This window comes from Pavona decussata, unplaced genomic scaffold (genome assembly GCF_977016875.1).
Source record: "Pavona decussata unplaced genomic scaffold, jaPavDecu1.1 SCAFFOLD_381, whole genome shotgun sequence".
Classification (NCBI taxonomy): Eukaryota; Metazoa; Cnidaria; class Anthozoa; order Scleractinia; family Agariciidae; genus Pavona; species Pavona decussata.
The window spans coordinates 1,320,885-1,336,016 of record NW_028145755.1 but is presented as its reverse complement, the minus strand read 5'-3'; the positions used below and the strand labels follow the sequence as shown (position 1 = coordinate 1,336,016).

The window sequence follows — 15,132 nt, the reverse complement described above, 5'->3', positions numbered from 1 at the left end:
TGATTATGATGGTGCAGTACAGAAGACAACAGTGTGCCAAGAATTCCCATGTATGTGATGGATAGATGTAAGATGCCATGTCAGTGCAGTGCCAAGATATACCAGTGTCTACAGTGCAACATCTTCAACAGCAACATTTGTATGTGCCAGGTAAAAATGATTATGATGGTGCAGTACAGAAGACAACGGTGTGCCAAGAATTCCCTTGTATGTGCTGGACAGACGTAAGATGCCATGTCGGTGCAGTGCCAAGATTCCTTTACCAGTGCTTAAAGTGCACCTTATTCTACCAGCAAGTTGATTGTGGATCATACAGTGAAGTACAACTATATAGCAAACCAGAGTGACTGTCCTTGACAGACACACAATTCATGTAGGTTGCTTTTGTTACAAGATTGCTGTACATCCAGTTTCGGAAAAAAATTTATTGTACCAATGTTCAAACTGCAGCATGCAAATATTATAATTTATAGCTTCAGGTTTACCATGCTTAAAGTGCAGTGACTGAATTATTTTAAGGTGCATGTTTCAGACAGACATTGTAAAGATTATTATACACAGTGCAGGACAGGTGATAATGATGCATCATTCAAGCATTTGTGAGCTTGATAGACATCAGTTGCTTTTGTTTGTTCACTGATGCAGTTTCAGATTTACTGATAATTTTACAGAAGCATTTTTACGTTCACGTGGGACCTCCAGATTACAAGTCTGGCCCCCTAACCACTGCACCACCCCACCTCCCAAAGGAGAACTTGCGAACTATCATAATTATGATTTGGAGAAGTCAACTCACAAGAAAAATGAACAGTGAGTCATAACTAGAGAAATCTGCCATGCCTGTTGTCTTCAAATTACAAGTTAAACTTTAAGAAGCTGGGCAGTTTCATCTAAGTTGCCAGCTTGACTAGTTTCTCACGACAACCCCGATGTACTAAATCAAACAAAGATGTTATTATATATCAGTACTACTAACAAAAAGTTAATTGCTTGTTGTTGCATAAGATTTCCACAGTTTACAGTCTCTTTATGAGAAGTGCAATCAAACCCAGAGACAAACTACTGGCGTTTTTCTAAAAGAACAGTACTGGACATGTTAGGAGCCACACGTTTGACGTGACATGCTAAAAAACAGGATAAAAGCCTCACCTGTGACCTTCAGGACACAAAATACAATCACGAGCACCAGCTGCGTCACTGTATGTTCCATTTGGACATGCTTCAGGAGCTTCCATTCCAACACTTGGACATCTGTTGCCAAGGTCACACAGGGTACAATTACGTTGCCCTTCCAAGTTTGAATATGTACCATTAGCGCAAAGAACATATGTTGGCAGTCCGTTGCTTGGGCAATGAGCTCCTTTTGGGCAAGACAGACATTTGATGCTTCCAGCTGGAGCGTAAGTTCCAGCGGAGCACTCAACTGGATTTACTTTGTCTTCACAACTGAAAAAAAAAGTTGTATGAATCAGATCATCAGTTAGAACCAAAATTATCCTTTTCTTTTAAAAAAAAAATACATGTACATTCCTGCAGGGCAAACCTGGAAAAGTTTATTTAAGTTTATTTATGTTAAATGTACGAAAGTAAAAACTTAGAATTCCACCATAGCACTAACAATTTTACACTAGCAACTATTGCAGTAAGCTGGTATTCCAGTGCAAATCATATATCTGTGAAAACTTGGACTTAACTTTGGTGTGTCAATTTTTGTAGCTAACTATCAAATGCACACAACAATTATCACAATGTCATGTAAAGGAGGCAAACAAGTGTTGTCTGTACCTGAATCCTGGAGGGCATGTGGTACAATTAGCAGCACTTCCTTTACTGAATGTTCCATTCTCGCATACAACTGGGGATTGCGCTGGATTTTGACAAACGTAACCTGCAGGGCACGCTAAGCACTCAGTTGAGGATGTCTTGTTAGAATATGACCCAGGATCACAGGGAGTGTGGATGGAAGAGACATTGGATGGACAGTGAGAACCAATGGGACACTCTTGACATTCAAGACTTCCTGATGGCGCAAAGCTTCCTTGTGAGCATGGAACTGGATTGGCTGATTTGCTGGCACAGCTGTGGATGGATGTAATTCAATATCAAGATTTAGTGGTCACTTACAAGAGTGGAACCACAGGAAGTCTCTTCCAGGAACAGGTCTGACACACTTACTTATTAGAAGATTATTTACTGCATACATTTTCCTAGTTACAATGCAAGCAGTGCTAAGTTGTCACTAAAAGTTCCTTGTAAACTTTAAGTAGCGTAGTTCATACAGCGAACATGGGGAGTAGACCATATGTCAAGTAGTCACTTACAAAAGGTTAAAAACAATGAAAAAAATTATGATTCCGTCACCTCAAAGTGGTTGCGGCCACTTACAAGAGGTGGTCGTTTACAAGAGGTTCTAACTTTGGGGCTTTTAATGGGAAAATTTTGGTGTTTTGGATAGGTGGTCGCTTATGAGAGGTGGTCACTCAAGGAGGTTCAACTGTACTTTTAACACCAAGGCCTTTATATTTACACATGCTGACCTGTGTCCACCAGGGCATTCTATACAGTGTGTGGCTCCCGCTTTACTGTACGTCCCATTTTCACATTCTACAGGTCCCACTGCAGGATTAGGACATTTAGAACCAGCTGGACACTCTGAACAGCCAGTGGCGTTCTCAACAACTGAGAATGATCCATTTGAACACAGTTGATGGTACGCAAGCTTTGCAGATGGACACTGTGAACCCACGGGACAACCATGACAGTATGTGCTTCCTGCTGGAGCAAAACTTCCATTTCCACAGGGTAAGGGATCAGCTGACTTGACAGGGCATCTGTAGAAAGATTTTTAAAAGAATTACAGGACCAGATCTGACACATCTAGTTATTTGAAGATAATTTATTGCAAACATACAATACAAGCAGTGCTAGGTTGCCACTAAAAATTCCTTGTAAACTCTGAGTAGCATAGTGCATACAGTGAACATGGAGATCAGGCCATGTGTCAAGTGGTCGCTTTGAAACATTATAATGCCATCAGTTCAAAAAGTGGTCGCAGCCGCTTACCAGAGGTGGTCGTTTACAAGAGGTTCCAGATATGGGAATTTGACTGGAAAAGTTTTGCTGTTTTGGATAGGTGGTCAGTTGCTTATGGGAGGTGGTTACTTATGAGGGGTAGTCGCACATGGAGGTTCAACTGTATTAGCAAGAGTAACATCTTTATTTTTTTTGCAGTTATATACTCACTGGTGGCCTGCTGGACACACAGTACAAGCTGCCATCCCTCCTTTACTGAACGTCCCATCAGGACAGTCCTCTGGTGCCTTACTTGGGTCCGGACATCTCTGACCAGCCGGACAGCTCTTGCAACTACTTTGATCATAAGCGTCTGTATGCAGATAAGTTCCATTCATACAGGGAACATACTGTGCAAGGCCTGGTGTTATGCACTGTGCACCCAGTGGACAGGCTAGACATGCCTGGCTGCCTGCAGGTGCGTAAGTACCATTTGGGCACTGAACAGGATCCGCACTTGGATGAGCACAGCTAGAAAATATGGCATTTTAATTTTAAGATTGACTGTAGCTCTGCCATTGATTTTGGTCCCATGTGTAACTATGATAATACTTTGTTCTAATTACTTAACTGAGGGAGCCCATTCCTTATAAGCCCGGTGGCTTCCCCTATGGCTTCCTCACCATTAGTGTTTAATACTTAGTTTTTTTTTCTTGCTTTTGTACAACTTATGGCAAAACAATAGACTGAAACTGAAACATTAACAGGGTGAACTGCTTAGCAATAAATGTCTGTTGAGAATTTACTTTGGCAGTGAGTTGAGTAGATAGGCCTAGTAAGGAACACAAAGTCTTCTTGTCTGTTTACCCACCAGAGGTGAATTTGTAAATAAATGAATTTAAAATGATTATTAACATGAAAAGTGTCAGCAGTAAATGAAAGTACATGTATGCAACCATCTACGCATGTTCTTTACAACTTTGACTGAAAAATAACAAGTGAAGGAGGGTTTGACTAGAAAAATACAGGTAACTTACACTTCAACTGACACATGCAGTTAAGTACAAAACTTATAATCAATGCACTTAATAATACCAGTGTTGAACCCCAGGCACAAACAGGTTATGTAATTTATATAAATTTTACCAACTTAAATAAAGGTGCCACTTAAATACACACAGTCAGTAAATGAACTTTTCTCAGGAGAGTTTTTTTTTCAACCTTAAGCCATGCAGATAGTAGCTAAAGGTCTTAAACATAAAGTTACATCTGAATGAAATCCATTGAAAAATACTTTTTGTAGGTGCATTAATTTTTCAAAGGCTCATTAACGAATAGACCACAATTCACCTGTATCCTCCCGGACATTCTGTGCAGATGGACGACCCATTTTTACTGTATGTCCCATTTTCACAAGGCTGCTCTCCTTGTGAGGCAAATGGACAAAAATGCCCTGCTGTACAGAGCTTGCACTCTGTTTGTCCCACAGCATCTGTGTAAGTGCCATTAAAGCATGGCAAAGGGCTATCTAACGGAACATCTGGACAACGAAATCCTTTGTCGCACTCTGAGCAGTTTGTTTGGCCAGCGGGTGCATATTCTCCAGGGTTACATCTGACTGGGTTGATAGTCTGGTTTGAACATCTGTCGAAAACAGAACAGTGCAAATGTTATTGTTGATCTACGCAATGGGACTGCAGTCGATTACGAAAACACCATTATTTTTACATACCATGAGAAAAAGGTACTACTACATGTAACATTCAAAAGATTTGTTGATTAAAAATAATTGTTATAACCAAGACTTTCACTCAATAAAACAAGCAAGTGCTGTGATTGGTTGATTCTTGGTCCCGACTGCCCCTGATCAAATACAAATGTGTCCCGACTGGGATACAATTCCGCAGTTATTGCCCTCTCAGTTGTTTGTTTGTTTGTTTTGCTGTAATTGTTGAAGGGAAAGTCTAAAATATAACAAAGCACTCAATGTATAGTCCCCCGGGAAACTAGTTAGTTTTGTTTTCCCTCGACTCCTGATGTTTTCCGAAACGAAGGGACTATGCATTAAGTGTATATTATATAATTCATTTTCAGTGAATATACGCAATCAAGATTTTAGCCAGAAGAGCATTCAGACATCCTATGGACACCTACATTTTGAAAAAAAAAATTCATGGGAAATTCAACAGACTATTAATCTTTCAAAAAAGATTGGGGTAACAAAAGCTTAGTTGAGTTTATAAAAAGATCAAAATTCATTTTTTCTCTGGGAGATTTGATGACAATGTACATGTATGGGAGACTGGAAGATTTGTTTTATATCCAAGACACTCACTGATAATCGTGATCAGTATCAAATTCTCCCCTTGCAATATCAGTGCTCATTCAACCCCTGAGGTCATGAGAATTAAGGATATGATCACCCAAGGTGAATTTTCTTGATATTTCAATAATTTCTCCCAGTACTTTTATGAGAAAAGTATGGGGATAAGTTAGGAGAATTTTTCTTTGACATTAGGGGTTAAAGGGTTAACACAGCATTTGATTACAATTAGACTTACTGGTGTCCTGCAGGGCAGACAGTACAATCTTGTTTTCCTTCAAGACTATAGCTCCCAGAAGGACATGATTGACACGATGTCCCATTGTACGAGAATTTTCCTGCCTCACAAGGATTACATTTTGTCTGTGAAGCATCTGGCTCATAACTTCCTGGGCAGTACTGTCAACAACAAAATTGATGTGATTTTACAAATGTCAAGTTATGTTTTAAGCCTGGTGAATAAATGACAGATGTATTCACACAGGCATACGCAGGAAAAAGAATATCACAGTAAAGAAAAATAGGAGATTTTTTTTCATGAATAAACCAATGTCACTGACTGAAAATCTGAAACAAAATTGTCATTCAAAACTTTGTAGGTAATCAACAATAACAGACTTTAAACTAAAAAATGAACATGAATATTGAATATTAAGCTATGTTCAGTTTGTCAAAAGCATGATGAAGCAAGATAATGTACCAAATACAGTTTCCTTTTTTCGTTACAGTACTGCAATGCCAAGTTTAATGTCTGACTTCTTTAGAACTCTTGAAACAGCAACAACAACAGTGATGGAATGTTATAGCACAATTTATTGTACCATAAAATGCAAACCAACTGTGCAGTCTGTTTTCATATGCAATCCTGTTTAGATAAAAGGAAAGAATGCTTTGCTCTACTATCTCTTTCCAGAATATGGAGTACTCCCTCCCTTCTACAGGGGGTGTGTGCAAGCCTATAGGTTCAATGCTAGTTCAGCTATTCTGGACGTTTTGTGAACTACATGTATCTAAAACAAGATAAAGATTTTTTTAAACCATTTAGTAATAAAACAAGGATAAACACTGATACTGTTAGGTCTGCAATGGGTTATCAGGCTTAATGGTTCAAGACGTGGGTTGCACCACCAAACACCCACAAGCTAAGGGGGTAAAATTCCCTCCGGGATTTAGAACAAACAAGCATACCTGAGGCTGTTGTGAAGGATCTGAGCACACTTTACCGCTAGGACATGGGCGACATATTCCTTCTGCATAATTAGAATAATTTCCAGCGGCACATAATGTAGCATCCCCTGGTGACGTGGTACAGTCATAACCAGCAGGGCAAGGAGTGCATGATACTGATCCTGCCGTGCTGTTATATCCAGACGCACAAGCCTATTAAGATCGGACAAAGAGATCAGTTGAAAGGCTTGGTGAAAAAGAGTGCATGTGCCGATTTTACCTTAAAACCCAAATTGCCCAATTCAGCTCTAATTTAAGATACAGACTCATTTAACATTATTGTGAAGTTCCCAAAAAAATCTATACAGACCCATGGAAGGTCATTGGAAATTTCTAGGGGGAGAGGGGTCTTAGAGAGCCAAACTTTTAGAAGCAAAGTATGAAGCTAAACTGGAATTTCCTGGGGGGAGGGGGGTGCAAAACAAAAAATGAAAAATGGAAAATTTACAGACCTTTGTATGACTGGGGGTATGATGTATACCCCCAGTCATACAAACGTCTGTAAATTTGTCAAATTTCATCTGACATTTCCTAGGCTGATATAACACCTAACATGCTGAAACTTTGCAAGGATACTAAAGTAAAGGTGCTCTTTCCAGTGCTGATATCAGTTTTTCATTCAGTTCAAATATGTTGCCACCATTTTGGAAAAGGGTCTATTTCCAGTAAAAGCAAGTGGGAGGCATGCATGTGGCCTAATGGGCTGGAAATTTCCACTCTGGGATTTAAACGTGAAGTTCTGGACCAGGTTATTACAGTCCTAACATATCTCCGAGGAGACCTCTCAGTCTAAGACCGGCGGTTTCTTGAGGTCTCCTCGCCACTTCTTAATTTTTTCTTTTACTATTATTATTCACTGTAAACTTGTGTAAGATCTTAGTCTATTATTCACTGTAACTTTTTATGAATGTATGACATGGTGAATAAAATAAAATAAATAAATTATTCAACTCCTAACTTTAAGATGACAGTGCAAAACTTGAATCAAAGAGTTAATTAGTAATAACGATAACAGTCTGGTAATAATTTCCCTTAAAACTATTTCTCTACAGTTTAGATTCATGAGGTAAAATCATCAATGTTACCAAGGTTATTTAAGACATTTGCCGTTGTTAAGAGACACGAGTTAATGAAATCTTCCCCTTTTAACATCTGATGAGAACACAAATTCGCGAACAAATAACAATCTTACCGTGCAAAAGGATGAGTTAATTGCACCCGGGTTCGGATTCTCTGAACCAAGAGGACATGGATTCGGAGCGGTCTCATTTCCCAGACAGCTGGTGATGATAATCAACATATATTGGACGCTAGATTCAAGGAAAAACTACTATCCAATTGACATAAAAACAATATATTACACAACCTACGTTAAGATAATATAATATACACAGCTGAATACAAGACAAGATCTAAGTATACAAACTTAGTACACGAACCGCGAATTTTGGCAACGAAGGACGTTCGAATGCAAATAAATGTTCACTATTTTACTGTAGAGGAAATTGGTTGAAGTTTTCTATCCTTGAAATTGCGATGTAATCCTAGATATATGAAGATCAGAGTTATCACAAGAGAGTTTTATACTTACAAGTGCCCAGCAGGGCATTGAACACAACCGGCTCCAGAAAGCCAATATTCCCCCGCAGTGCAGTTACTCGTGCTACAAGAGCATTCATTTTCACAGTCACAAACTGCGCGAATTAAATCTGTGAAATAAAACATACAAGTCATATTAAGATCCTCGAGTGAAACAAAGACGTGGTTTTGTAATAAACACAAAAGCCGGACCAAAAACTTGAATTGTAATTGGGTTTCATCTTACCCGTGTAACACACTAGGAATAATCCAAATACTACGAGAACACTGGCCCGCAGATTCCCGCGTCGAGAAATATCACAGTTTAACATGTTTAAAATCAACATTTTGAATGCTTGTTCTGTTCCTTGATCGAGGCAGAAGCCTCAAAGAAACGGTAATTACAAACTTGTCGTCCACAACAATTGCTATCTGCAGAAATTCCAGCTGCACTTAGATGAACATACAGAAGTTGACATGTTGAATTGTTGAAAAATCTCCAAACAAGTCAGTCGGCTTTTATAATCTACGGTCAGAAGTCGTAGATTTTCGCAGAATCCAGGTTTGTAAGGTTTCAATTAATCATGAACAGCCTTCCTTGATTATGTGACAAAGTATTCCTCAATAAGAAGAATCAATCCAGTCGAATGTTTTGTAATGAAAATTTGCTCTTACGCGAGATCACGTCGATTTCCATGCCGTGACGTCACGTCTAAGCCGTTGTCCTGGAAACGAAGGATTTGTTTGTGACAAACTTTCCGCAAGTTTCGCTGTTTCAAGCAACGATTGGTGCAAAACAGAAAAGGAATTGTTAAGAGGTTGTTTCGTTCATTAACTCCATTGTTCGGGAAATGCAGTCAGTCAAAGCACAATTTAAAATCACTAAGAAAGAAATTTCTCTTCTTCTCGGAGATTGTGGAATTCGGGTGCGATAATTGCACAATCATATCGGGTGCTCATTGATCTTCCGATCGACTGCTTTCTCCCCCTCATGCCCCCTCGACCAATTTGTTTGTTTTTGTGCTTTTTTCTTTTCTTAACTGACTTTTTTTCTTTCGGCAATTGTCAACTCAGGAATTGGTCGTTTTCTTTTGACATATCACCCGAGGCAAAATAAAAAACAAAGCTCTCAATGAAGATGCTAAACATAACAGAACAGTCGCGCCCGGAGAGATACAGCAAAACATTTTTCTGTGAGGAAAAGAGTCTTAACTACTCAATTAACAGGACCAATTAGGGGAACGGAGAGTTGATTCAGGGCCGCGAGAGGTGCGGGGAAGAATACCATTGAAACTGGTGGGGTTCCTAGTTAGAACATAATTCACATAATTTTGAAAAGAATCTCTACTAAAGTAGGCTCGATTCCGCCGCTCACACGGGTCCGGTTTTCCTTCCTAGCGTGGGCTAGTTTTGTGGGTGTGAAACCAAATTGACGACGTTTCTGAGCCAAGGACGGCAACCGGAAATTGAATTTTTCCCTTTTTGTAGCGTTTTCACGAAAGCCACAGTCATCAACAAGAGCTTTTCCTTTCCTTGGTAAGGAATAAAGCCACGCCAAAAAAGGAAACATTCGAGACTTCCACGTTTGCCGTCCGTGGCTCACAAACGTCTGTGCTAAACCTCCCTAATTTCTTTTCACCCCGTACGTTCTCTATAAATGATAATGCACCAGTCTTCCCCCCCCCCCCCCCCTCCAGCTCCGGCATAAGCCGGGCATTTTTCAACATTATCCGTCCTGGGGTCGGGCATTAGTCTACCCACGGGCATTTCACGACCTCGTAATTTTCACCTCACAATACTGTCCCTTTGTTTCTGGATAAGATAACCAGCAAAGACAATAAAAACTCGATTAACGACGTCTTGAAAGGACATAAATGAGATGGTTGATCCACCGTGCACTTGGAAAGAGCAGTCACTGCCACACTACTGAGAAATGTGATTTACCGAGACTTAGTTTGACGGGAATAAGTTTTTACTAGAATAGCCTAATATTCTGCCCGGGGTATTGTTATTTATTACATGTAAATGAGGTATGCGGAATCGCTCTGGCCTGGGACAAGCCCAAACCAAGGCGAAAAGAAGTAGCATGGGTCTCAAACCCGCCTTCTTCTCGGGAAGGGTGGGCGGGATGCCAAACAATCACTGACCGTGACGAGAGCAAAGTGCATTGAATAGAGCACATGTTTGTCTTTTATACCTACATTAATATTCATCCCCATTAATTAACAATGCAAATTGAGTTTGCATAGGGGTAAGCCCGGAAGCGAAGAAACCAACGTCCTTTTCAGGAGTTCCTGATGGGTTCGCTCGACTAAAAACCCCCTCTGCAGGCTGGAATAGAGCTGGCTGGGAACTGAATACATTAGACGGTTAACTGGCTGGAACGTTTCTAAATATCTAGTTTGCTGAGATTTTTATTATTATTATTATTATTATTATTATTATTATTATTATTATTATTATTATTATTATTATTATTATTATTATTATTATTATTATTGTTATTATTATTGGTTCTAGCTAGATAAAAAATATCTCGTTTGTTTTTCCTGCCTGTCAGGACTCCTGTCAGGCGCTGCTTTCCAATACCTTGTTCCTGAAAGACAGTGGAGGAGAGAAAAGTCGGCCCCTAGACCATATGAGACAGATCCCTTACGTTGGCACCTCAGTTCCACCTTAATTGGCAATGTAGTCATGTTGTCTTCCACGTGGTACGTTTTGAGGTTTGAGCATACGCACAGGCTTAAACGATATAATGACTTATAATGACACAAGGATGACTCGTGATCAAAAGACCTGTAGCCTTGGAGGTACCGATAGTCTTGGACTCCTTTTACCATATTTCATTCTTACAATTTTTATTGCCGTTTTCCCGCTATTGCTATTGCTCCTTCGATGGATTGTTGACATTGTTAAGGGAATCAGGTCGTCATTCGAAGAGCTCTGTGAACGCCGTTGCTATTTTTCTGTTTTTGGCTATTAAGTCAACACTTATTACTGTGCCATGTAACGAAAATGGGCCACGTTTGTTACTACAACGACTCAGATGCTACCTTTCGCCTCTTGATGTCTGGTGACATCAATCCTAACCCTGGACCGGTTTTTGCTTCGACTGCTGGTAAGATCAATTGCCTCGTGATGAATGCCAGCACAATAAACTGGAAATCCGTGCGTAACGTCCATCGCTTCCAGGACCTGGTGTACGCCGAAAACTCTGACGTCATATGCGTCAATGAGACATGGTTGAACCACAAGATATCAGCACATCTGGAATATTGCATTCCGGCTTTACAATATTTAGGAGAGATCGGTCTGATCGAGTTGGTGATGGAGTTTCTATCACAATCAAAACAGTCTCCTTCCAAGCTGTCAAAGAATTTTAACCTGAATCGGAAGCCGAGTTGCAAACATCTTGAGATCATTTTTGCCAAAATTACTACGCTTACTAGTCAAAGAATTTTATTTTATTTTAATTACGGCACACTGGTAGGATATTAAAAATTGGGAAATTCGAAAGCTTTTCCGTGAATGTCACCGAAAAATTGGGAGGATGAAGAGGATAATTTTTTTGGACAAAAATGCCTGGAGAGTCCCATATTTTATGGCCTTTTCGAGTGGAAGAATAGCGCTGGTCATGGTCTGTGAAAAAGAGGTTCACATACAACAGTGAAGCCGACGTTATTTCCTGGCGCGCTACTTGCCGTCAAATTTCATTGGTAAAGACGGTGTTAGAGCGAAACAGTCAAATAGGATTTTTTACGAGCCTGACAGGGGTCCTGACAGGCAGGAAAAACAAACGAGGCATTATTTACCCAGCTATAACCAGTGTTTTAATAAAAAAAATCTCAGCAAACTAGATATTGGGAAACGTTCCAGCCAGTTAACCGTCTAATGTATTCAGTTCCCAGCCAGCTCTATTCTAACCTATAGAGCGTGTGGACCCATCAGGTACCCCTGAAAGAAGTGGAGCCAGTTTTCATATCTCCAGCTTCCGCGATTCCATTTGATCCACCCAGGAGTGAAAATGCCTACTTGAATTCCATTATTTCTTGGGCCGCAGCCACCAAGCCAAGGAATGCCCCTGGTGTTTTCTTCCTTTTCTCGTTCAGTCAGGTCCGGATTGTCCACATCGCCAGCCGAAGGGGTCAACTCGTGCGCTCGGCTGTCGGATCCGGGCCATCATAACGTCAGTTCCTGAGAAGCACGGCATTTTGTCCAGTTCCATAAACGGCGTTGGCGACGTTGGTGCATCAAACGGCCTTTTTTTCGCCAGCGAAGCTCCGGATGGCTTTGTTTTCTTGCTGAATAGGCTTTTAATCTTCTTTTCTCGATATAGGTGGGCGTTCGTATATTTTTCACCCACGAATTGTGCTGAAATTTTTGCAGCCGAGTGAAGAGCTACAGTACGTGTACTCACTCTGATCGGAAAAGCAGTGATTGTCCGTGCCACAGAAATTAAGCTTACGTCTCATCAAGAGAAAGTAAGGGGACAGAGAGGGTGACCCCCATTATAGCCCTTGGGATACCGTAAATGCTCGAATTAGCGCCCCCTTGAGGCTAAAAATATCTGTAAGCGCCCTCCTTCAAATAAACACCATCCCCCCCCCCCACCCCTCCCGAAGGGAAAAATCAAAAACAAAGAATATACGGTATCCAGTACCGGCGTCTTTAATGAATAGACCAAACAGTATAAATCTCATGCCCCATTCATACCAAGACTTAAACACGTTTAAAAGCTGTTTAGTTAAACACAGTCTAAAATTGTTTCCTTCACAAAAGCTGCTTTCGGATTTTTGTCGACTACAGATTTAAGCCGCCGTTACACGTTGAAACTTTTAGCTGAAACTTGTGTGCAACGGCGCTGCGAAACAAGTTTCAGCAGGCGTTGCGCCGTGTAACATGGTCGGTTTCGTGAAACTTTTTCGAACTTCCGTTGCGAGACAAGTTTCACGAAAAGTAGAACGGCTTTCTACTTCTGCAACGGCTCGCAACGGTCGCAGTGGTGAAAAAGCAAGAGTTTCACCGTGTAACACCACTTCGTGAAACTTGTCTCGTTTGCCGTTGCACGCAAGTTTCAGCTAAAAGTTTCAACGTGTAACGGCGGCTTTAGCACAAGTTGAAGTTTACATAAGTTAAACTTTACTTGAATCCTATGTCAAAGCCAATGGTTCAACTTTCTTTTACCAATTTCCATTCTGTTAAACCTGGTTTAATTAAACATGTTTTGTTGGTGTGAATGGGGCTTTAGCCCATTAAAGTCTTGCAGGTTTTCGTCTCATTTCTTCGAGGGTAATATCCATGTGAGTGCATAGGCCCTTCCAGGTACACTTTAGTAAGTTCCTCGTGAAACTTCGCGCCCATTGCCTGATTTCATACCGTGGGGGTCTGGGTACGAGTCTGTGTATTATGGGTTATGATACTCAACACCCACATAGCCGGAAAGAGCACATCGAACTTTACAACATCCTCAAGTTTGGTGTCAATCAAGCTAATATTAGGCGAGATACAGCCATTCAAAAACTTAAAAATTTACTAAGAAATGTATGGAACGCCGGACACACGTCCGGCGTTCCATACATTTCTTAGTAAAATTTGGAGTTTTTGAATGGCTGTATCTTTCCTAATATTAGCTTGATTAACACCAAACTTGGAAATGTTGTAAAGTGCGGTGTGCTCTTTCCGGCTATGTGGGTGTTGAGTATCATAACCCATAATACACAGACTCGTACCCAGACCCCCACGGTATGAAATCAGGCAATTCGGCGGCTTCTTGTATTGTTGTTGTTGTTAATAAAGACAATATTAGTCCTAGGCCGAAATTTGAAAAGCGAAAGAAGCGCCCCCTTCAAATTAGCGCGCCCCCTCTCTACCCAGAAAATTAAATAAGCGCCCCGGGCGCTAATTCGAGCATTTACGGTATTTGAATTTCACCAATAAGTTATTTTTAGACGTAGTGAAAACGGAAGTCTGTTTCCAGAGACGTCCTCAAACAGTATCTAGACGCCTGTAAATGCCACTTGAGAAAGTCATACTGAGTATTCAACAACCACTATTACACAATGCGACGTTGGCACGCTCCAATGACTTACCGTGACGTCCCACGGACCGTTTGCGGACGTCACACAAATTCACATACCCCAGCCAACGCCCCTAGTTTCCCTCTCTGTCCCCTTATTTTCTCTTGGTCTCATTAACTACACATTGTACAGGTGAACCTGGCATTTGGCTCGGGACAAAGTAAAATCTTAGTGCAAACGTTCTAGCTGAGATCAGCGTTATATTCATAATGGTAATTGAACTGAGTGGAGTGCGATTTGGTCTGAAATCATACGCGTGATTTCAAAATCGAACGAGCACGCAGCGTGAGTTTGATTTAAAATCACAAGTATAATTTCAGACCAAAATTGCACGACACAAAGATCAATAACCATTTTATTACACCCTTTTTTGAAATCACAGAGTTTTATTGTCAATTATTATTGTTTATTTTAATATTCTATTTTTGTTACTTCATTTCCAATTTGATGGGCAAAAGAAAGGATGCGATTTGGAGCAAAAAAAAGGTGCAATTTGGGAATAAATCGCACTGTTGAGAGCCAATCAGATTGCAAGGATCACCAGTGATTTCAAAATGGGTGTAATTAAACTATAAACATGATCAATGCGTTCGTTTCGCCGAGTGAAAAAACAGCGGAAACTAAAAGTTTGCGTTTATTGCTTAAACTCGTCCTGAAGTTAGACAATTTGTTTCCACCATTATAAAAATGATTGATAAATACGAAATGATGATTCAAAGGAGCCCATTTTAATTTAGCAATTCTGCGGAGCAACCTAGAACTTTGAATAAGCTTGCAAAACCAGCGTCAGCACGTGTCAAGTTCGAGTCAGCAGCGAACTCTTACTTTTCGATTTTTCTCCTCTTCCTATCTCCTCTAGTTGTTATTCTCGTCTCATAATGATGTGCAACCCCTTTTTTTTTTTAAAAAAATTTT

General features: G+C 40.4%; 1 protein-coding gene and 1 long non-coding RNA gene across 5 annotated transcripts in view; one reads left to right on the top strand and one right to left on the bottom strand.

Moving 5' to 3' along the window:
- The window catches only part of LOC146452017 (uncharacterized), a 96,244-nt gene extending 87,426 nt beyond the window's left edge, over positions 1 to 8,818 (bottom strand). For all 4 annotated transcript variants that reach the window (XM_085098470.1, XM_085098471.1, XM_085098472.1 and 1 more), the window contains exons 1-10: positions 8,388 to 8,818; positions 8,154 to 8,271; positions 7,755 to 7,842; positions 6,524 to 6,715; positions 5,574 to 5,734; positions 4,363 to 4,656; positions 3,244 to 3,543; positions 2,538 to 2,831; positions 1,786 to 2,079; positions 1,150 to 1,446 (exon numbers count right to left, since the gene is read on the bottom strand). In XM_085098470.1, coding sequence (XP_084954596.1) covers positions 1,150 to 1,446; positions 1,786 to 2,079; positions 2,538 to 2,831; positions 3,244 to 3,543; positions 4,363 to 4,656; positions 5,574 to 5,734; positions 6,524 to 6,715; positions 7,755 to 7,842; positions 8,154 to 8,271; positions 8,388 to 8,487 — 2,138 coding nt within the window. In that variant the 5' untranslated portion in view covers positions 8,488 to 8,818. The remainder of the gene's footprint in view (positions 1 to 1,149; positions 1,447 to 1,785; positions 2,080 to 2,537; positions 2,832 to 3,243; positions 3,544 to 4,362; positions 4,657 to 5,573; positions 5,735 to 6,523; positions 6,716 to 7,754; positions 7,843 to 8,153; positions 8,272 to 8,387) is intronic.
- The window catches only part of LOC146452016 (uncharacterized), a 50,583-nt gene extending 35,465 nt beyond the window's left edge, over positions 1 to 15,118 (top strand). Inside the window, exon 2 of the long non-coding RNA XR_014859876.1 lies at positions 14,704 to 15,118. This is a non-coding gene — a long non-coding RNA (uncharacterized LOC146452016). The remainder of the gene's footprint in view (positions 1 to 14,703) is intronic.
- Positions 15,119 to 15,132: the final 14 nt, after the last annotated feature.